General features: G+C 33.6%; 3 protein-coding genes and 1 long non-coding RNA gene across 9 annotated transcripts in view; all 4 read left to right on the plus strand.

The window, feature by feature from the left end:
- LOC110422000 (uncharacterized) overlaps positions 1-2,055 on the plus strand; it is a 10,428-nt gene extending 8,373 nt beyond the window's left edge. For 4 of the 5 annotated variants that reach the window (XM_021435752.2, XM_021435753.2, XM_021435755.2 and 1 more), the window contains 6 exons: positions 391-464; positions 539-632; positions 1,055-1,191; positions 1,305-1,385; positions 1,519-1,624; positions 1,715-2,055. In XM_021435752.2, the coding sequence (XP_021291427.1) occupies positions 391-464; positions 539-632; positions 1,055-1,191; positions 1,305-1,385; positions 1,519-1,624; positions 1,715-1,786 (564 nt within the window). In that variant the 3' untranslated portion in view covers positions 1,787-2,055. The remainder of the gene's footprint in view (positions 1-390; positions 465-538; positions 633-1,054; positions 1,192-1,304; positions 1,386-1,518; positions 1,625-1,714) is intronic. The other variant, XM_021435754.2, reaches the window with a different exon arrangement.
- Positions 2,056-3,264: 1,209 nt separating this feature from the next.
- LOC110422301 (uncharacterized) lies at positions 3,265-3,946 on the plus strand. The gene is made up of 3 exons (XR_002445706.1): positions 3,265-3,438; positions 3,605-3,710; positions 3,790-3,946. It is a non-coding gene; the product is annotated as an uncharacterized LOC110422301 (long non-coding RNA).
- A 2,463-nt stretch (positions 3,947-6,409) lies between these two features.
- On the plus strand, positions 6,410-11,465 carry LOC110421321 (uncharacterized). Of its 2 annotated transcripts, XM_089784433.1 has the most exons (9): positions 6,410-7,419; positions 9,249-9,469; positions 9,562-9,667; positions 9,766-9,867; positions 10,046-10,102; positions 10,249-10,327; positions 10,619-10,769; positions 11,134-11,253; positions 11,330-11,465. In XM_089784433.1, exons 1-8 carry the CDS (start codon positions 7,246-7,248, stop codon positions 11,228-11,230), a joined length of 987 nt encoding a protein of 328 aa, XP_089640559.1. In that variant the 5' UTR covers positions 6,410-7,245; the 3' UTR covers positions 11,231-11,253; positions 11,330-11,465. The 2 variants fall into 2 exon arrangements, with proteins under 2 accessions (XP_089640559.1, XP_021290571.1); XM_021434896.2 differs by lacking the exons at positions 11,134-11,253; positions 11,330-11,465 and having other exon boundaries at positions 6,413-7,419; positions 10,612-10,719.
- On the plus strand, positions 11,330-16,127 carry LOC110421323 (uncharacterized). Its single transcript, XM_089784424.1, has 16 exons — positions 11,330-11,498; positions 11,640-11,668; positions 11,903-12,051; positions 12,382-12,484; positions 12,632-12,727; positions 12,805-12,859; positions 12,942-13,078; positions 13,885-13,947; positions 14,072-14,131; positions 14,217-14,378; positions 14,474-14,547; positions 14,626-14,719; positions 14,954-15,090; positions 15,196-15,276; positions 15,444-15,549; positions 15,884-16,127. Exons 3-16 carry the CDS (start codon positions 11,909-11,911, stop codon positions 15,959-15,961), a joined length of 1,389 nt encoding a protein of 462 aa, XP_089640550.1. The 5' UTR covers positions 11,330-11,498; positions 11,640-11,668; positions 11,903-11,908; the 3' UTR covers positions 15,962-16,127.
- The last annotated feature ends 742 nt before the right edge of the window (positions 16,128-16,869 follow it).

A 16,869-nucleotide genomic window follows, 5' to 3' on the forward strand; every position in this document is an offset into this window, starting at 1 on the left:
ATATATATATAAATGTATGTATGTATGTATATTCTTTGTCATGTTAAAATTGTTTTCCATTTGTTACCCCTGAGCTCTTGCATATCTTCTGCATTAATATGCCTGCAAGCGGTAAAATACTGGCCAACTTTATCTTGTAGCATATTGTTGTGTTTGGCTATGTTTATTTAGCAATTAAAACTTCAGTTTAGTCATGGCTGTTTTGATAGAGAGTATCAGCCTTAGCACCAGTTTCCGAAGAAAAAGTAATTCATGTCTCTGGCTATTGCATATGATGACCGTCAGGGTTCTTACTTCTTAGCCATCAATATCTCTGCATTTTCTAGAATGACATCATTTACAATTTAGCTTTCTTGGAGTCAAATTCACAATGTTTAACTTTGGTATCAGGACAATATAAGATTTCAACTCTGTGACTACCGACAACTACCCAGCACCAAGAAGTATGACAGAATAATATCTTGGTACGTTCTTTTGTCACCAACTTTTACCATTATAATACCAAACAAAAACCATAACTCAATTTGGTCATATCCAGTGAGATGGTTGAAGCTGTTGGCCATGAATACATGGAGGATTTCTTCAGTTGCTGTGAGTCAGTGTTGGCAGAAGATGGACTTCTTGTTTTACAGGTAATTATAATTTGAGCAGAAACAAAAGAATTAGTGCCTGTTAAGAAAGAATGAAGAACAAATAAATTTTTGCAGAGAAGCACTGTAATCACACTACAGTAGTTTATTCCACTAAGACTTATATTCAATGTATAAAGTCAGAAGACACATCAACCTTAGTGTTAGGTAAGCTAAATGAATTTACAAACACAAGTTGCAAAGAACTTGTCTGCCTCTTATCAGCTTAACAACAAGTATCATATGAAGCACATGATCTTCCAATAAGCTTTTAGCATTCAAAAGGGACCTTACGGTCCCAAAATTCCTTGAAGTAGGCTCAACTTCCTTACATTTTCAGTATTTAGCCATGATAATTGCTTAATTTGTTTTGTTTTCAAACACCTATGCTAATGGTTGGGGTGGTTCATGCATGTTTCTATTAGTTCATATCTATACCAGAAGAGCGCTATGATGAGTACAGGCGAAGTTCAGATTTTATCAAGGAATACATATTCCCAGGTGGATGCCTACCTTCATTGACTAGGATAACATCAGCCATGAGTGCTGCATCTAGACTATGGTATAATGCATTATTCCTTAGTAAAAATATCTGTAGATAGCCATTTTTTGTTTTTGTTGTAGTATCTATTTGGTTATATATCCAGAAAACTAAAGGAAAGTGTGCAATTGTAGTGTGGAGCATGTGGAAAACATAGGGCTTCACTATTACCAAACTCTTAGACATTGGAGAAAGAATTTCTTGGAGAAGCAGAGGTATGCCATTACATCTCTCTATCTGTCATGCAAAGAAGTTGATATAAATAAGACATTATTCGGAAATTATTCTTCGTAATTAACTGAGAACCTGCATCTTAATTCTGGGGCATTTCATATCTTGCTCTTTTAGCAAAATCCTTGCTTTGGGATTCAACGAGAAGTTCATTCGGACATGGGAATATTATTTTGATTATTGTGCAGCTGGTTTCAAGTTAAATACCCTTGGAAATTACCAGGTGAATTTCTAGCACTGGCACATATATTTTCTTGGAAACTATGGCTTGCAACGCCATCTAGGTATAATGGAGCTTCACTAACATTTGCAGGTTGTATTCTCACGCCCTGGAAATGTTGCTGTACTTGGCAATCCATACAAAGGTTTCCCTACAGCATCTTAAAATTCTTTTCGTCGTAAAAGGAGATACCGTACAATAATTACAAAGCAAATCAAAACTGGTGGAAAGCTTTCTTTTCCCCTTTCTTCTTTATTATTTCCACGATTAATGTATCCTACTCAATCAGCCATTAACATTTGAACTGATCACTACAAGTTTAGCATCATTCAAAATTTAAAAAAAAAAAGGAAAGAAAAGTCATTGGCCTATATATATATATATATTTGTCAGGGCATTGCCTAATATCTTTTACACGTGGCCTATATACTTTTTGGGGTGGTGGGGGGCATGCAATTAGGATAATTAACCTCATTATCTGCTTCAGACTTTTCTTTCATTGACAGTCAGACATCTGTTTCCTGTCTGTTTCCTATTTATTTTTTGATTAGTCAAGATTCGTTAATACTAGAATTTACATCAAGCTTTCAAGCGCCATGGTCACAAGCCAATAAACATTGGACAGCCATGGTCCTCCCCTGTTTCCACCTACAACAACGTGACTTGTACAGCCATCATTCCCTTCCCTTTGCCATGGATTTACATAAGTATACCCAAAAACCTTCCCCAAATGGGAAAATACAACATTGTGCCATACATTCAATCTTCAAATGATTCAGCCGCCATCGTTAAATCCAGACGAGAATCAGAGTCCCCAAAAACCCACTCTCCATGCAATGGTGCACCCGCGTTTGTCTTTATCTCTCCTACGTCCACCCTCAAGCCGATTCCAATGACTCTACCCTTCTTTGCCTACGCCAACTGACACCAAGATCATCAAATCATATTTTCAACGTTTGGTAGGCGTGACAACTTTTGACTTTCGTTGAGAGGTCAGAGAAGAAAAATAAAAATTAAAAAATTTTAAATTAATTCATTAAATTTAAAAATTAATAAAAAATTTTGCAATAAAAAATTTATATTATATAATGATTAAATATATAAAAAATTAAATAATGTAAATAAAAAAAGAGGATAAAAGAAAATTTTACACACTGTTTTATCTTGTCCAAGCTCATAAATTTATAAATTTTTTTAAAAATAAAATACGTTTCAATAATGTGTTACAAATAAAAAAGTAAAATAAAAAAAATTGAAAGACGGAAGTGGGGGGAACTTTAAAAATTAAGGATAAAGTTGGTAAAGTCTTATAATGTTATTTTATTTCAATTATTGATATTAATTATTAAATAAAAAATATTTTTAAAGAGTTATTAAAATATATATAATAAATCAAAAATTTTAAAAATTTTAGAGATCTGGACTCTCACAAATACATTATCCTTTGTCTTTAATTAAAATAAATTATTAATAAATAAAAAATTTTAAAAATTTTGAAGGGCGCGGTTCCCATAAATACCCCCACCCTCCGCCCCTTTACAGCCTCAATATGTACCCCTCATGCTAGCTACCCCGTAGTGTTTTCTGTCTTTTAGCTAGTTTGAATATATGTACCCCTTGCAGAGGAATAGAGTATGACTCTGGTATAATTAACTGTTGTTAGACACAATTTTATAGCTGGTTGCATTCCTTTTTCTACACACTATATATAACACTAAAGAATTCTACAAATGTAGCGTGGAGCATGTGGAAAACATAGGAAGCCAATACCACCGAACTGCGAGATGCTGGAAAAATAAGTTATTGGACAATAAGAGGTATGTCTTTGCACCTCTACTTACCTCATGGAAAGAAATATATATGGTCTAAGTTTGGCATGGTCCACCTTAGTTTGTTTGTATTGTTCAAGTACAAAGGATGTTATAACATTTGTGAAAATTTGTATATATTTTGATTCTGGGGCATTCGTTTTGGTTCTTACAGCAAAATTGTTGCTTTTGGATTCAATGAGGAGTTCATTCGAATGTGGGAATATTATCTTGATTATGTGGCAGCTGGTATGAATTCAAGGACACATTTGAATTATCAGGTAAAACTTCGTACACTCACTGCATCTCTACTTAATCCTATGCATGGAAATCAACAGTGGAGTTTCCCCCTCATTGTAGGTTGTTTTTTCGCGTCATGAATACCCTGCTGCACCCGGCAGTCCATACAAAGGTTTTTCTTCAGCACTAGACTGATTACTTCTCTGAAAGGGGACCAAACTTCTGCGTTGAAAGCAGGTCAAGCTGTAGCTACTTCTTTTCTCCTTTCTGTCTTTAAATTTACATCTATCAGCTCCTCTAAAGAGGAATAAATGGCTACAGTACGATATCATACATAAGATATAGTAGCCATAAGTTTCAATGAACTTGTTAAATTACATTCTGTTAGAAGCAAAAATATCTTTTGCCACATGAAGACTCTTTAAGATTTTATTGCACCGATGGAAGTACTTGGTCTTCAAAATCATGTATCTATTTTACACTGAAGTTTAATCACTCGTGACATAATTCAAATTAACAACTTGAGAAATTTGATATATACCAAACATAAAACCTCTAGACTAAAAGTTATGAAAACATAAATGATAAAGAATCTCTGATAACTAACAAATGCCTCGTTAATGAGAGCATAGCTTGATCCAAAGTGGTGGGGAGAATGAAGAACGCAAATCTGGCAATTTGTTATCGATGATATAGTCTGCCTTCTTATCATTACAATTGTAGATGCCTGTATCAGGGACGCTAGTCTAGGAATAAAGAAAATAATTGTTCTCAGTAAAGTAAATACAATTGGACCTGCAACCAAGGTGGTCAGCTGCTAAGACGGAGAAACTACAGCAATTCTCAAGAAACAAGGAGCAGTCACCCAACTACGAGATTTTCTCTCAATTTTTCATGTGCATGTCGAGCTTGAAAATCTTAAAACTCTTTTGTAATAATTGCTTGTCCAACTCTTCCATTATCATAATTGATCTAATATGGACAAACACCACGAGTAACCATACAAAGATTACCGTCCAAATCAACAATATGCATTTTTATGACCAAGATGAACTGCAGGTGGTGCTGCGAATTCAATAGTCTTTGGAAACGGTCCGTTTAAGTTTCTTCAGCTAAGAAGTTGCCTGGTACTACGAACTGTAATTTAATTTAATTTTTTAGAAATTACATGTTTATTTTATTAATTCAATTCAATGATGCATTTAATTTAATTTAATTTAATAATATTCAAATAAATAGAATTAGAATATGAAAGAGGTAGTAGGAATCGCTGCTTAGAAGGCTAAGGGTTATAGAGACTACATTCATCCTATCTATAGGTTAAATCTAATTAACTAATAGTATTGTAATATAACTCTACCTAAATTTAGTAACCTAATTAGATAATAGTATTGTATAATAACATTAATTAGATAATTTGTATAATTATCTTTAACAGTTTTCTATAATCATGCTGTCAAAAGTAAATATGGGTAGTTTCTTTAATTTAACTTCTTTTCAAGTGTAGCCTGATTTGTAAAATGTTGTTTAATTTAAACAATAAATGTCTATTCCCTTCGTGACTACCAAGAACGAACTTAGTTACAAAGAATTGAGAACATCAGCATACTTGTCGTCGGGCAGGTTTGATCACTACACATATTATCCTGCGAAAGCATTAACGAGCCAAAAGTACCCATGGAAAACATGGCGAGCCGTTTCGTCCTGGTTGCATGATGTGTGCACATAATTTTCCCTCTGCATTTCCTCCATTCCCCTCTTTGATACCCTGCTTCCTCTTGTTGCATAGCTGTTGCCTTTACAACTGACATGGCAGGAAGAGTCTGTGGAATGGTTGTTTCCTCTATTACACAATTTGGTTTGAAACGAAAATGCACCGTGTGGGATTAGACAAACCAGTTCTTTCTAAATGTAGAACAGTTTTATCTATTTTATTCAGATGGAATCCTAACTTTTATTATCATTTTTACCTACATTTATGAAACTGCAGCTATATACATTGATTGTATGTTTTCAATTCACTATCCCCTTTTTGATCCTTTTCGCCTTTCCTTTTGTCATGACATTGAACCCAAACATAGTCCATTTGTCTTTCATATTCCCTCTTTATTGTTCATTTTTATCTTATTAACTTTGAACGCTGAATTTGAATTGTCAAGATTGATATAACTGATATAATCTGCTTTGTGGCATCTTCATCATATTAGAGGAAGGAGCAACGGTTTTTACTTGTGAAGGAAATGTGACAAAGTGTTCACTTGAGGCTGTTGTGAAAGTGCAGAATCCCCAGTTTTATTGGAAGGTAGACCCTGTTAACTCTTCTTTCGGTACAATTGGTAAGGATAAGGCTAATGTTAGGCATGTTAGGCATGTTAGGCCAAGTCCCCTATCTTTCAATTCCTACTTTGTCAGTTAACTGGTTTTCCGTTCACACTTCTGTTAATGGCTAAGGATGGTTATCGTTTAATTTTTCCATACTTCATATCCATACCAGAAGAAGGCTAGGATGAGTACAGGCGAACTTCAGATTTTATCAAGGAACACATATTTCCCTGGTGGATGCGTGCCTTCCCTGAATAGAATAAGCTCAGCCCTGGCTGCTGCATCCAGGCTCTGGTAAAAGCCATCTTGAAATCAATAAATTGAAGTGCTGGAATACAGGTAGTGCTGTAAATGAAAAATTAATTTTTAAAATGAACAGTTAACTAATTTCATTAAATGTTTATAAAGTTACGATACAGGGTGAGACATTATCTTGGATTTTCATGCCTTGAAAATTCACTGTCCTCGGGGGCTCCATGCCAAGGTTTTTCTTCATCATACATTATGGAGATTGAAGAGTATTATTTTTGGAATGAAATTGCCATGTGAAACATGTGGGGAAGTCATTTATTTCTTTGTAATCTTTTTGTATTCTCTACCTAACCAATCAAGTCCGTTCGAATTATTTGAATTTGAACATATTAATATATTTGATTTAAATGATTTTTGAATTTAATTTAATTTTGATTTGTTTAATATTATTACTCGTATAAATAAAACAAAACAAAATGTATGATACTTATTATTTATAAAATTTTATTGAAAATTTTGAGTCAAACTTGTACTTGAGTTAAGTTTCGAAAAATCAAACTGAGTTTAAATACAAAAAAAAAAAACAAAATAATTCAATATCTTAGCACAAGCCTGAAGATTTTACAATGGAGAGCTGTAATTAAATTAATGAATTTTTTATAACATATATAAGATATATATTTACTTAATTTCACTCAATAGCCATTAATGCACATGAACAGCTGCTAGCTAAGCTTGCCAATTTAAAGGAAACAACTGCATGTGGTTCATTGGCAACCATCAAACTTTTCTTTTTTTTCGACTAAGTAGAAATTAATTTCAGTCAAGTTTTCCTGCAGGTTCAGCTTCAAGCCTCTTCAACATGCCCGCATTTCATAGTTTTCATTCTTTTTTAATCTCCATGGAAAATTAATTTTCACAAGGTTAGTTGAGATAGATATTGCAGGGTAGCAGGGAGCGAAAGGTGTTGCATGAATTGAAGTTGTAATTAGAGTTGGAAAGATGGGGTTTGCTGTGATCGGAGGTGGCATTCGAGGGCTGGTTTCGGCCTACGTTCTTGCCAAAGCAGGCGTTAACGTCGTGGTCTATGAGAAAGAGGACCAATTCGGTGGCCATGCCAAGACTGTCAACTTCCATGCCGTTGATTTAGACCTTGGTTTCTTGTTTCTTAATCCTGTAAGTTTCTCCTTCATCATTGCTTTTATCGTTCTCTTTCAATTAAACAAAACGATAAAAAAAATCATCATATTCTTATAACACCTGAGCATTTAAGTTATTGGTTAGTGTATAATCCTTGCTTAAAGAGTAGAGTTTGAATCCACTCACTCAATTATAAAAAAAAAAAATCATATTCTTATAATTAGATGTTGATCGAATATTTTTAGCTAGTCAACACTACTTGATTTTCTTTTTTTAATCTGACCTATTGATCAATATATAATTAACACATGCAAGACATGAAAAATAAAGTCAAATTATCAAGTTATTATCTATATTAATCAATATATATATATATATATATTTATATACTTCATAATAACTTAGATGACTTCCATAATAAGGGGAGCATAGTGTATTTAAACCTTGCTTTTACTTTAGACAAGATAGAATAAAGAGGAAATTGTGAAAAATGATCATTTTCATAATTTAATTTCAAAAATAGTCATCAAAATAAAATTAATTATTTTTAGTCATGTTTAGCTATGACTCAGACAAAAATATCCTGAAAATCATTTCAAATAAATTAAATCATTTATTACAATTTCTTCCATTTCCGTCTTTGCTTCCAATTTCTCTCTCTCATTATCTATCTCTCTCGATTTCTCTCTTCAACCTCCTCTGTTGTATTCTTGATTTTTCTCTCCCGTTCTTTTATGACGCCGAGAGATAGTTTTAATATACTTGGGGTGGGTAGTTATTTGAAAATTTTGATTTTTTTATGTTTTGGGTGAAACTAAAATGATAAAAATGATCACAAATTTTTAAAATAATTTTTAATTGAATCAATTCGAGACTTTGATATTAATAAATTTAAGAATTTGAAATTTATAAATCTAGACTTTCAAAGGAAATTTTTTTCGATTTTTAATTGAAATAGGTGTTGTAGATAAGAAAAATTATGTTTTGATTTATGAAAACATGTTAGAAACATTTTAATCGGTGCCAAATCGTAAAAGAAAAACAAAATAAATGAAGAGAGTTGAAAGGATTTGAAATTTTAGTTTATAGGTAACAACAACATTTCAAGCATTAAAATGTAACAAAATTTTTTAAACATGACGTGTAATAATAATATTTTTTCAACATGGCATGTAATAATAACATTTTTTTTCAACATAATGTGTAATATGTTTTTATATATAATGTGTAACAATAATTTTTTTTTTAACATGACGCGTAACAATATTTTTTTAACAATGACGTGCAACATGTTTTTATATATGACGTGTAATAATAATTTTTTTGAAATATGAAGTGAAATAACTTTTTTTAATCATGACATGTAATAATAATATTTTTTTAACATGATGTGTAATATCATGTGCGCGACATATAACATCATGTGTATTTGATATAAAAAAGTTTAGAACATAGTGTGAAATATATTTTTATATATGACGTGTAACATCATGTGCACTTGATATAAAAAGGTTTAGTACATAAAGTGAAATGTATTTTTATATATAACTTGTAACATCATGTGCACTTAATATAAGAAGGGTTTATTAAAAGTAATTTTATCTAAATTGATTAAAAACAGTTAAAATTATAAAAAAATTATTTTTAAAGCTTATTTTTTAAAATGTCCATATAATAAATATGAGCAAGTTGCCCAACCTTAAGGTTGGACTCCTTCGAATTGGTCTAGTCACACAACCCAATAGCTAAGCCCACTATGCCCTCTTTTGTTGGATTTTCTTTGGAAATCGGAACATCATTTGGCCTTTATTTTGGGCTAGTAAAAAGGGGAAATTAATTTGATGTGCTTTGGGTAAACTTAACAGGCAACGTATCCAAGAATGTTGGAGTTGTTTGATATACTTGGAGTTGATGTGGAGGCATCCGACGTGTCATTCTCTGTCAGCCATGACAAGCTAGGCCATGGTTATGAATGGGGCACCCAACATGGTTTTTCAAGCTTGTTTGCACACGGAAAGAACATGTTGAACCCCTACTTTTGGCAAGTCCTTAGAGAAATTATGAAGTTCAGGGATGATGCCATTAGGTGAATCTTTCACTTTTATTATATTACCTCTTCAGTTTTCACCTTGTTGCTTTCTTAGAACTGAAAGTTTGCTGCATTGGTTTCTATTGCAGTTATCTTCAAATGCTTGAGAACAATCCAGACATTGATCGCAATGAAACCTTGGGGCAGTTTATAAAGTCAAGGGGTTACTCTGAAACATTTCAGAACACTTTTCTTGTGAGCTGCCGAAGAATTTGCATATATTTCATCCAACTTTCTTGAGCTTTTGTTAACCCAATTATTGGAAATGAATTAAGATTTTGAAATGTTTTCAGGGTCCCATATGTGGTTCAATATGGTGCTGCTCCACACAAAAAGTTATGAGCTTTTCGGCCTTCTCCACTCTTTCACTTTGTTGCAGTCACCATATGTTTCAGGTACTTTTTATTTTGTTTTTCAAAAAATAGGAACTACCATAAAGTGAATATAATGAAAGCTATACCTATCATCTTGCACACAGTCTCGTCTTCCTGTCTAAAAGCCGTTGTAGTTTTCATGCCAAAATAGATTTTTTATTTTTTGATTTGTTGATTATGTTTGCATTTCCATTTGTAGCTTTTGGGGCGTCCACAGTGGTTGACTATCAAAAGGCATTCATATTTTGTGAAAAAGGTGCACATTTCTAGCTTCTTGAACTGCTCCAACTCCCCTATTCATCTTATTTGTGGAATAGGTTGTTTAAAACAGTATAGAACTTGAAGTCCTTTAGCTGTACGCTAAGTATATTTCCAACTCGTTTTTGGTAATAACAAAATCAGGTTAGAGACATTTTGGAGAGTAGAGGTTGTCAGTTGAAACTTGGTTGCCAAGTACATTCTGTTGTGCCTGCTGATAATGGTGAGTACTTAAAAACTTTATCATATAGCTTTTCTCTGTTAAGTTTTATGTCAGTAAAATTTTGCTGATATATTGGATAATATCGGCAAAGTAAATCTAAACAAATAATGTGACAGAGAAAGGAAAATGAAAAGTGAAAACCATCTGTGATTTGATATGTATCCCAGAAATATGACATTTTTTTTCTTTGAGCATCGTCTTGCAAACTTTAGGCATTGTCATTTGGATGCAAGGCATTTTCTTTATCAGCAATTTTATGGACCTTCAATGATAACTGTGAAAAGGGGTTAGCAGGTAGCATCATAGTATGTGGAGACGGCTTCCAAGAAACATACAATGGATGCATAATGGCTGTCGATACTCCCTTGGCCCTGACATTATTAGGAAACCAAGCAACATTTGAAGAAATGAGAGTACTGGGTGCATTCCAATATTCTTCCAGGTTCCAGAATATATGCTTTTGTGCCTACATCTCGAAATTTATATGCATTCTAATCTATCACAACTTCTGATAACAAGGTTCATATTGTTATAGATGACAATAAATCGAATTTTGGTCCTGTCAGAGCATGGTACACTTTCATATACTGAAGAACTATGATAATATCTGATGGCTTTTGCAGATTAAATGCTCTAGAACAAAATTTCAACGGGAAAAACAACATCATATTGAAATTCAAATTAGTACATGTTGATTTGATCTCCTTTAGTGCACCATACTTTAAAGATTACTACTTCGTTCCTTAACTTGTTGATGGAAAGGCTACTAAGGTGTATGAAACTCTGATCATTGCTTCTGTTGGCAGTGATATTTTCCTTCACTGCGATAGTAATTTAATGCCCAAGAATCGATCAGCATGGAGTGCACTGAACTTAGAAGTAGTGAAGACAAAGCATGCTTAACATGCTGGCTAAATGTGCTACAGGTTTGCAACAAGTTCTTTGCATAAATTAGATTTTAAAATGATTTAATGATCTAATTATTATAACCTCTAATTGCAGAATGTTGGGAAAACAAGTCTGCAATTTTTTGTGACTCTCAATCCACACCATACACCAAACAATACCTTGCTTAAGTGGTCAACTGGCCTTTTAATTCCCTCTATTGCTGCATCAAAAGCTTCACTAGAGCTTGATCAGATTCAGGGGAAGAGAGGAATCTGGTTCTGTGGTGAGATTTTTCTTCATAAAATTAATAGATGAATATACGGTGACTATATCTTTAGGTTACATCTAAGGGTATTATGTTTGAAGATGAGAAAGCATCATATCAACTGAATCTCATCTGAGTATTTGTTTACAATTTTTCCAGGCTATGACTTCCTTGAGGACAAATTCAAGGTAGCTACTACTTAGATTCTGCTAATATTATTTAACAGTTTACTTTTCTTGCAGTTAGGGAAATGCTTTTAGTATAAGCTGCAATGCTAACTACAACTTCAATATCAGCATATGAAATTTACATTCAAGTGAAAGTTTCCTGCAATTCAATTTTTCTTAGTGTCATTATCATATTTCAATAATTTATTGAGCCACTGGTATCAGTTCTCAACTGAGGATCACTTCTTCTATCAGGCTGGTATGGTTGCTGCACATGGTATCTTGGGAAAGCATTCATCTGTTCTGAACAGTCAAAGGCACTTGTCGCTCTCTTTCACGGAAACAGGGGCACGTCTTGTTGTAACTAAATTCTTTCAACAATATATTTCCATGGGCTGCGTAATGTGAGTTCTAAAAAATAATTGCATCTTTCTTATTTCCAGTTTAATACCTAGCTTCTAGTTTGTTGTACTGATTTTTGCATTCTTCTTGAATAGCAAGGCATCCTACCAACTTGTATTTGTTAGTTCTAATCAATTTGGTTTCCATAAATGATACAAACTGCTGATTGTTTCTTGACTTTAAACCGTCTCTAGTCTCAAGCGTCCTCGTCTCAACACTCATTAACTTCCATATTCACTGTATGTGTTGTTGATTTGTCTTTTGGCATGAACACTGAGTTTAAAATGTTATATATGGTGGCATTGTTACAATGTTCCATGTCGCATTAACAGTTTATTAGAGGAAGGAGGCAGAGTGTTTACTTTCAAAGGAAGCATGGAAAAATGTTCCCTTAAAACAGTTCTGAAGGTGCACAACCCACAATTTTACTGGAAGGTAGACAGTCTTTAGTCCTAGTTCACGTTTGACATTTGATTTTCATTGTAACTGAATGACATATCAAGTTAAATTAGTTGTTAATTTAAAAAATAAGGTGCACAAACCTTGGCATGGTTCTGACAAGCATTATACGTGTTATGTCAGATTATGACAGAAGCTGACTTAGGCCTTGCAGATGCATTTATCAATGGTGATTTTTATTTTGTTGATGAAGAAAAAGGTCTTCTGAATCTTTTCCTGGTAAGAAAAGGTTAGCCAAATCTGCTCCTATACATATTTTTGTACTTTATCAGAATCTTCATTGATTTGTTATGCAGATACTCATTGCCAACAAAGTCTCAAAGTTTTCTGCCTCACGACTGAACAAAAAAAGTTTCATTATAACTTGGAGAAGAATCTAAAGCTGATACTGGTACAATCTATTAATAAATTCAGTTTATTCAGCATTGACACTCAATTGGTTGTAGTGGTTGGTGGTCACCTGCACTGTTCACGGCTGGTATAGCTTCTGCAAAGTATTTCTTTAGGCACGTCTTAAGGCAAAATACTCTTACACAGGCTCGTAGGAATATTTCTCGTCATTATGATCTGGTAGGTAGTAATCCTAAATTCATGGAATTAGATCAACATAGTCACCCTCTACAATATTGTTGTTATTTTTATTGTATCACTATAAGCGTTTTTGATTAACTCTTCCACAAGGAATGAATCAATGGCCTTGGACATTTTACTTTCATGTTTGGCAACTACTTCTGTCTCTTTTGGTATTACCTGGTTCTGGCCATGAATTACATAATTTGCACTTGTATAAGAATGTCATCTAAAGACAAGAAAAGATTAATCCTGTATAAGCATCATGGTCCTTGATGGTGAAAATCTATATACACCTAGCTTTATCTGCCGAAATAACCATCCAAGCAGAACTAGTCCTTCGTAAAAGTCACAGACTGGATAACACACTATGATGTCATAACCATAGCCTCATTCTTAGGATCTTCCTCACTTACAGCTAGGGCTTGTACATTACTATGGATTATAGGTTTTAAAAGTTCTTTTTTTTTTGTTTTTGCATCATTAACAATACAGATCTTAGAGGAATAGTTTGAGGTGTTAAAGTTGCACTGTTCATTGTCAGACGTTAGTTGGGATCTTGATTCAATATTGAGAAACGAAAGGGAAAATTTTCATGAAAACAGTACTCACAATTTCCTCTGCTATGACCTTGTCAGTTTTAAGTTGATGGCATTCTGCTGAAGTTATAATAAGAAAAATCACTTTGAGCCTCGACGCTAAAGAATTTCCTTGGTCACAAAACTTTAGGTCCTTTGTTCAGGACAACTATTTGCAACAGGATTTCTTAGATGAAATCTTACTAACTCCTCCCAACTTCTTTGCAGAGTAATGAGCTTTTTGCTCTATTCTTGGGTGAAACAATGCAATACTCGTCTGGAATTTTTAAGGTCAAGATCCCAGTTTCCATGATTTTGCTTGAACACTGCATGAACAAGAGAATCATCTCCTTGTTAATTATGTTGGGACCTTAACTTCTAACATGATGATGCTCATATCAAATTATTTTTATAGACTGAAGATGAAGACTTGAAGGTTGCACAGCAAAGAAAAATCAGTTCTCTAATTGATAAAGTGAGAATTTATAGTGGTCTCGTAGTATTCTTTTTCCTTGCCGTTGTTATTTATTTGATTCTGAACCTGTCTGACATGTATATAGGCAAGAATAGAGAAGCAGCATGAAGTTCTTGACATTGGAAGTGGTTGGGGAAGCTTTGCTATTGAAGTTGTCAAAAGAACTGGATGCAAATATACTGGAATTACTTTATCAGAGGAACAACTGGAATTTTCAGAAGCAAAAGTGAAGGAAGCTGGACTTCAGGTAATGATAGTGGTGGCCTGAAAATAATTGTGTTGATATCTACCTCAGGTTCTTTATTTAACTTGCTTTAAAAACTTAACAAATCCTGCTATCAGGACAACATCAAATTTCTTCTCTGTGACTATCGCCAGTTACCCAATACCTGCAAATACGATAGAATCATATCCTGGTAAGTTCTTCCCACAATAAATCTATATCATATATTCACATGAAAACTAATGCCAGGATTTCCAATTGCTTTCTCCAGTGAGATGATAGAACATGTTGGCAATGAATATATTGAGGAATTTTTCCGATGCTGTGAGTCTGCATTGGTTGAGGATGGGCTTTTCATCCTTCAGGTAATGATGAAATGGGAACAACAGAAACTGTGCCTTTGTGTTACCTTACAAGGTTCTAGCTGTTGGTGCTTTATTGTCTTTTTCTTTTTTGGCCGAGTGTTGGTGCTTTATTGTCCATTTAAAATTAGGCCAAATTACTTTTCAAAAAAAAAAATTAGGCCAAATTAAATGACTCAGATATTTGGTTAACTTTAAAAAATTGCTAATGGTTTAAGAGTGGTCTTCTGTTCTCAGTTCATATCAATGCCAGAGGAGCTTTTTGACGAGTACACCCAAAGTGCAGGCTTTGTGAAGGAATATATCTTCCCTGGTGGATGCCTGCTTTCTCTGAGTAGGATTTTATCGGCCATGGCTGTGGCATCCAGACTCAGGTAACAACCACTGTTTTTGACAGAACATTATAGTTCAGTCTTAGTTTTTCTTTGTACTGCATCCTTTTTTTGCCTGCAAAATTAATTGAAGGATTTTGAGTGCAGTGTGGAGCATGTGGAAAATATAGGATCTAATTATTTCCAAACACTGAGATGTTGGAGAAAAAATTTCTTGGAAAATCAGAGGTACTTTTATGACCTTTCTTAATATCACACAAGTGCTTATTTAAGATTAGCATGAAGAAATGTCTTGTTTACTTTAATGAAGCTTTTCCCCCATCATTTGTGCTGTTTTCTGACAAGGTTATGAGAGTAAATATGTTTGATGATGATATATTCATCCTTGTTCTCAGCAAAATTCTGGCTTTGGGGTTTGATGAGAAGTTCATGAGGACATGGGAATATTATTTTGATTACTGTGCAGCTGGTTTTAAATCTCGTACGCTTGGAGATTACCAGGTAAGTTTCTTGAAATAGCAGAAGATTAGTTGCTATGTGGAATGTGGATATCTGTTACATTTTGACTGTATCTACTTGAAATGTGTTAATGCTCAGTACAAGTGGGAAAATATTTGCATGCGCCAAACTATTGCACTCCTTAATCCTTAATCATATATATACTCAATTATTGTTTATGCTTGCTTATTACTCATAGTTCAGTACAAATAAAAACTACAGAATTTAAGATAATGGATATTAAGAAAAAGATTCCTTGGTACTGTAAATGATATCGTATAACGCTTAACTAATGTTGGCTTAAAACTCAGCTGAATTTCGTCTATGTATATTGTAGGTTGTATTTGCACGGCCTGGAAACTTTGCTGCACTTGGCGATCCATACCAAGGTTTCCCTTCAGCATATTCATATTGACTCAACCAGGATCAAACTACTGCTTCTTCTGCTTATGTCTAAATCTCTCTCCCCACTTTGCTTGTACGCTTTGTTGTAACAGAAGAAATCAAAGCAAATAATATCTGTCGTCTGTACTTGGTACACTCATTGGATGATTGTAGTATACATGGAGTCTTTCAATAAAGTCTTCTTGTCTTGACAATTGAGGTAAAAGCGTGCATGATATTGATTGCTTTGTACTTTTATACCATCCATATATCCACTAAAGCGGGAAGAAGGAATATCAGCTGGAAAGTTGGTATTTTCACCTCTGATATCCATAGTCAACTACATTTTAACATATAGTTTTGGGACAATCACAGCTCAAGTATGATTTCGAATAGAGTCAGAATGTATACCCAATGCTTCAGCTACTCACGAGATAAGCCTTCTGAAATATAATTCAAAGTAACCCCATGACTTTGATTAATGGCAAAGATATCACATGGCTAATACCCCCTCATGGATCATGTAAGGATTAAAAAATTGTTTCAAGTCTCATCCTTCTCAAGTTATAATCAATTAAGAAACAAATGCAACTTCCTACTCATTAAGAAACAAATGCAACTTCCTTATAATCAATTAATTTCTAATTAAGCATGTTTTTCTGATTAGTGTGTGCACATGTTAATTACGTGAAATCCATTCGACATGTCATCATACAACATAGTTAACGCACAAGAAAAGTGCCACACATGCCAAATTAATTTAATGCAAATAATAATTGACAAGAAGATTGCGCATCCTATCCAGATCAGAAAATAAGAAAACAAATATCCCAATTATGATATACAGAAAAGAAAGGAATCAAGCAACTTTGCTTCATTTCACACCTCTCATTTATCTCCTAGGCACTAACTTATTCTTTGGTCATATATATATATATA

Source organism: Theobroma umbraticum, unplaced genomic scaffold (assembly GCF_002168275.2).
Source record: "Theobroma umbraticum cultivar Fairchild unplaced genomic scaffold, ASM216827v3 scaffold_130.0, whole genome shotgun sequence".
Lineage (NCBI taxonomy): Eukaryota > Viridiplantae > Streptophyta > Magnoliopsida > Malvales > Malvaceae > Theobroma > Theobroma umbraticum.

Excerpts from the sequence above, each read along its gene's own strand:
- LOC110421321 (XM_089784433.1), top strand. The coding sequence starts at position 7,246 with ATGGGGTTTGCTGTGATCGGAGGTGGCATTCGAGGGCTGGTTTCGGCC. Across the intron at positions 9,470-9,561 it reads TTCAGGGATGATGCCATTAG|TTATCTTCAAATGCTTGAGA; the intron begins GTGAATCTTTCA and ends TTTCTATTGCAG. Across the intron at positions 10,103-10,248 it reads ATTCATATTTTGTGAAAAAG|GTTAGAGACATTTTGGAGAG; the intron begins GTGCACATTTCT and ends TAACAAAATCAG.
- LOC110421323 (XM_089784424.1), top strand. The coding sequence starts at position 11,909 with ATGGTTGCTGCACATGGTATCTTGGGAAAGCATTCATCTGTTCTGAAC. Across the intron at positions 12,052-12,381 it reads ATTTCCATGGGCTGCGTAAT|TTTATTAGAGGAAGGAGGCA; the intron begins GTGAGTTCTAAA and ends TCGCATTAACAG. Across the intron at positions 13,079-13,884 it reads TTTCTCGTCATTATGATCTG|AGTAATGAGCTTTTTGCTCT; the intron begins GTAGGTAGTAAT and ends ACTTCTTTGCAG.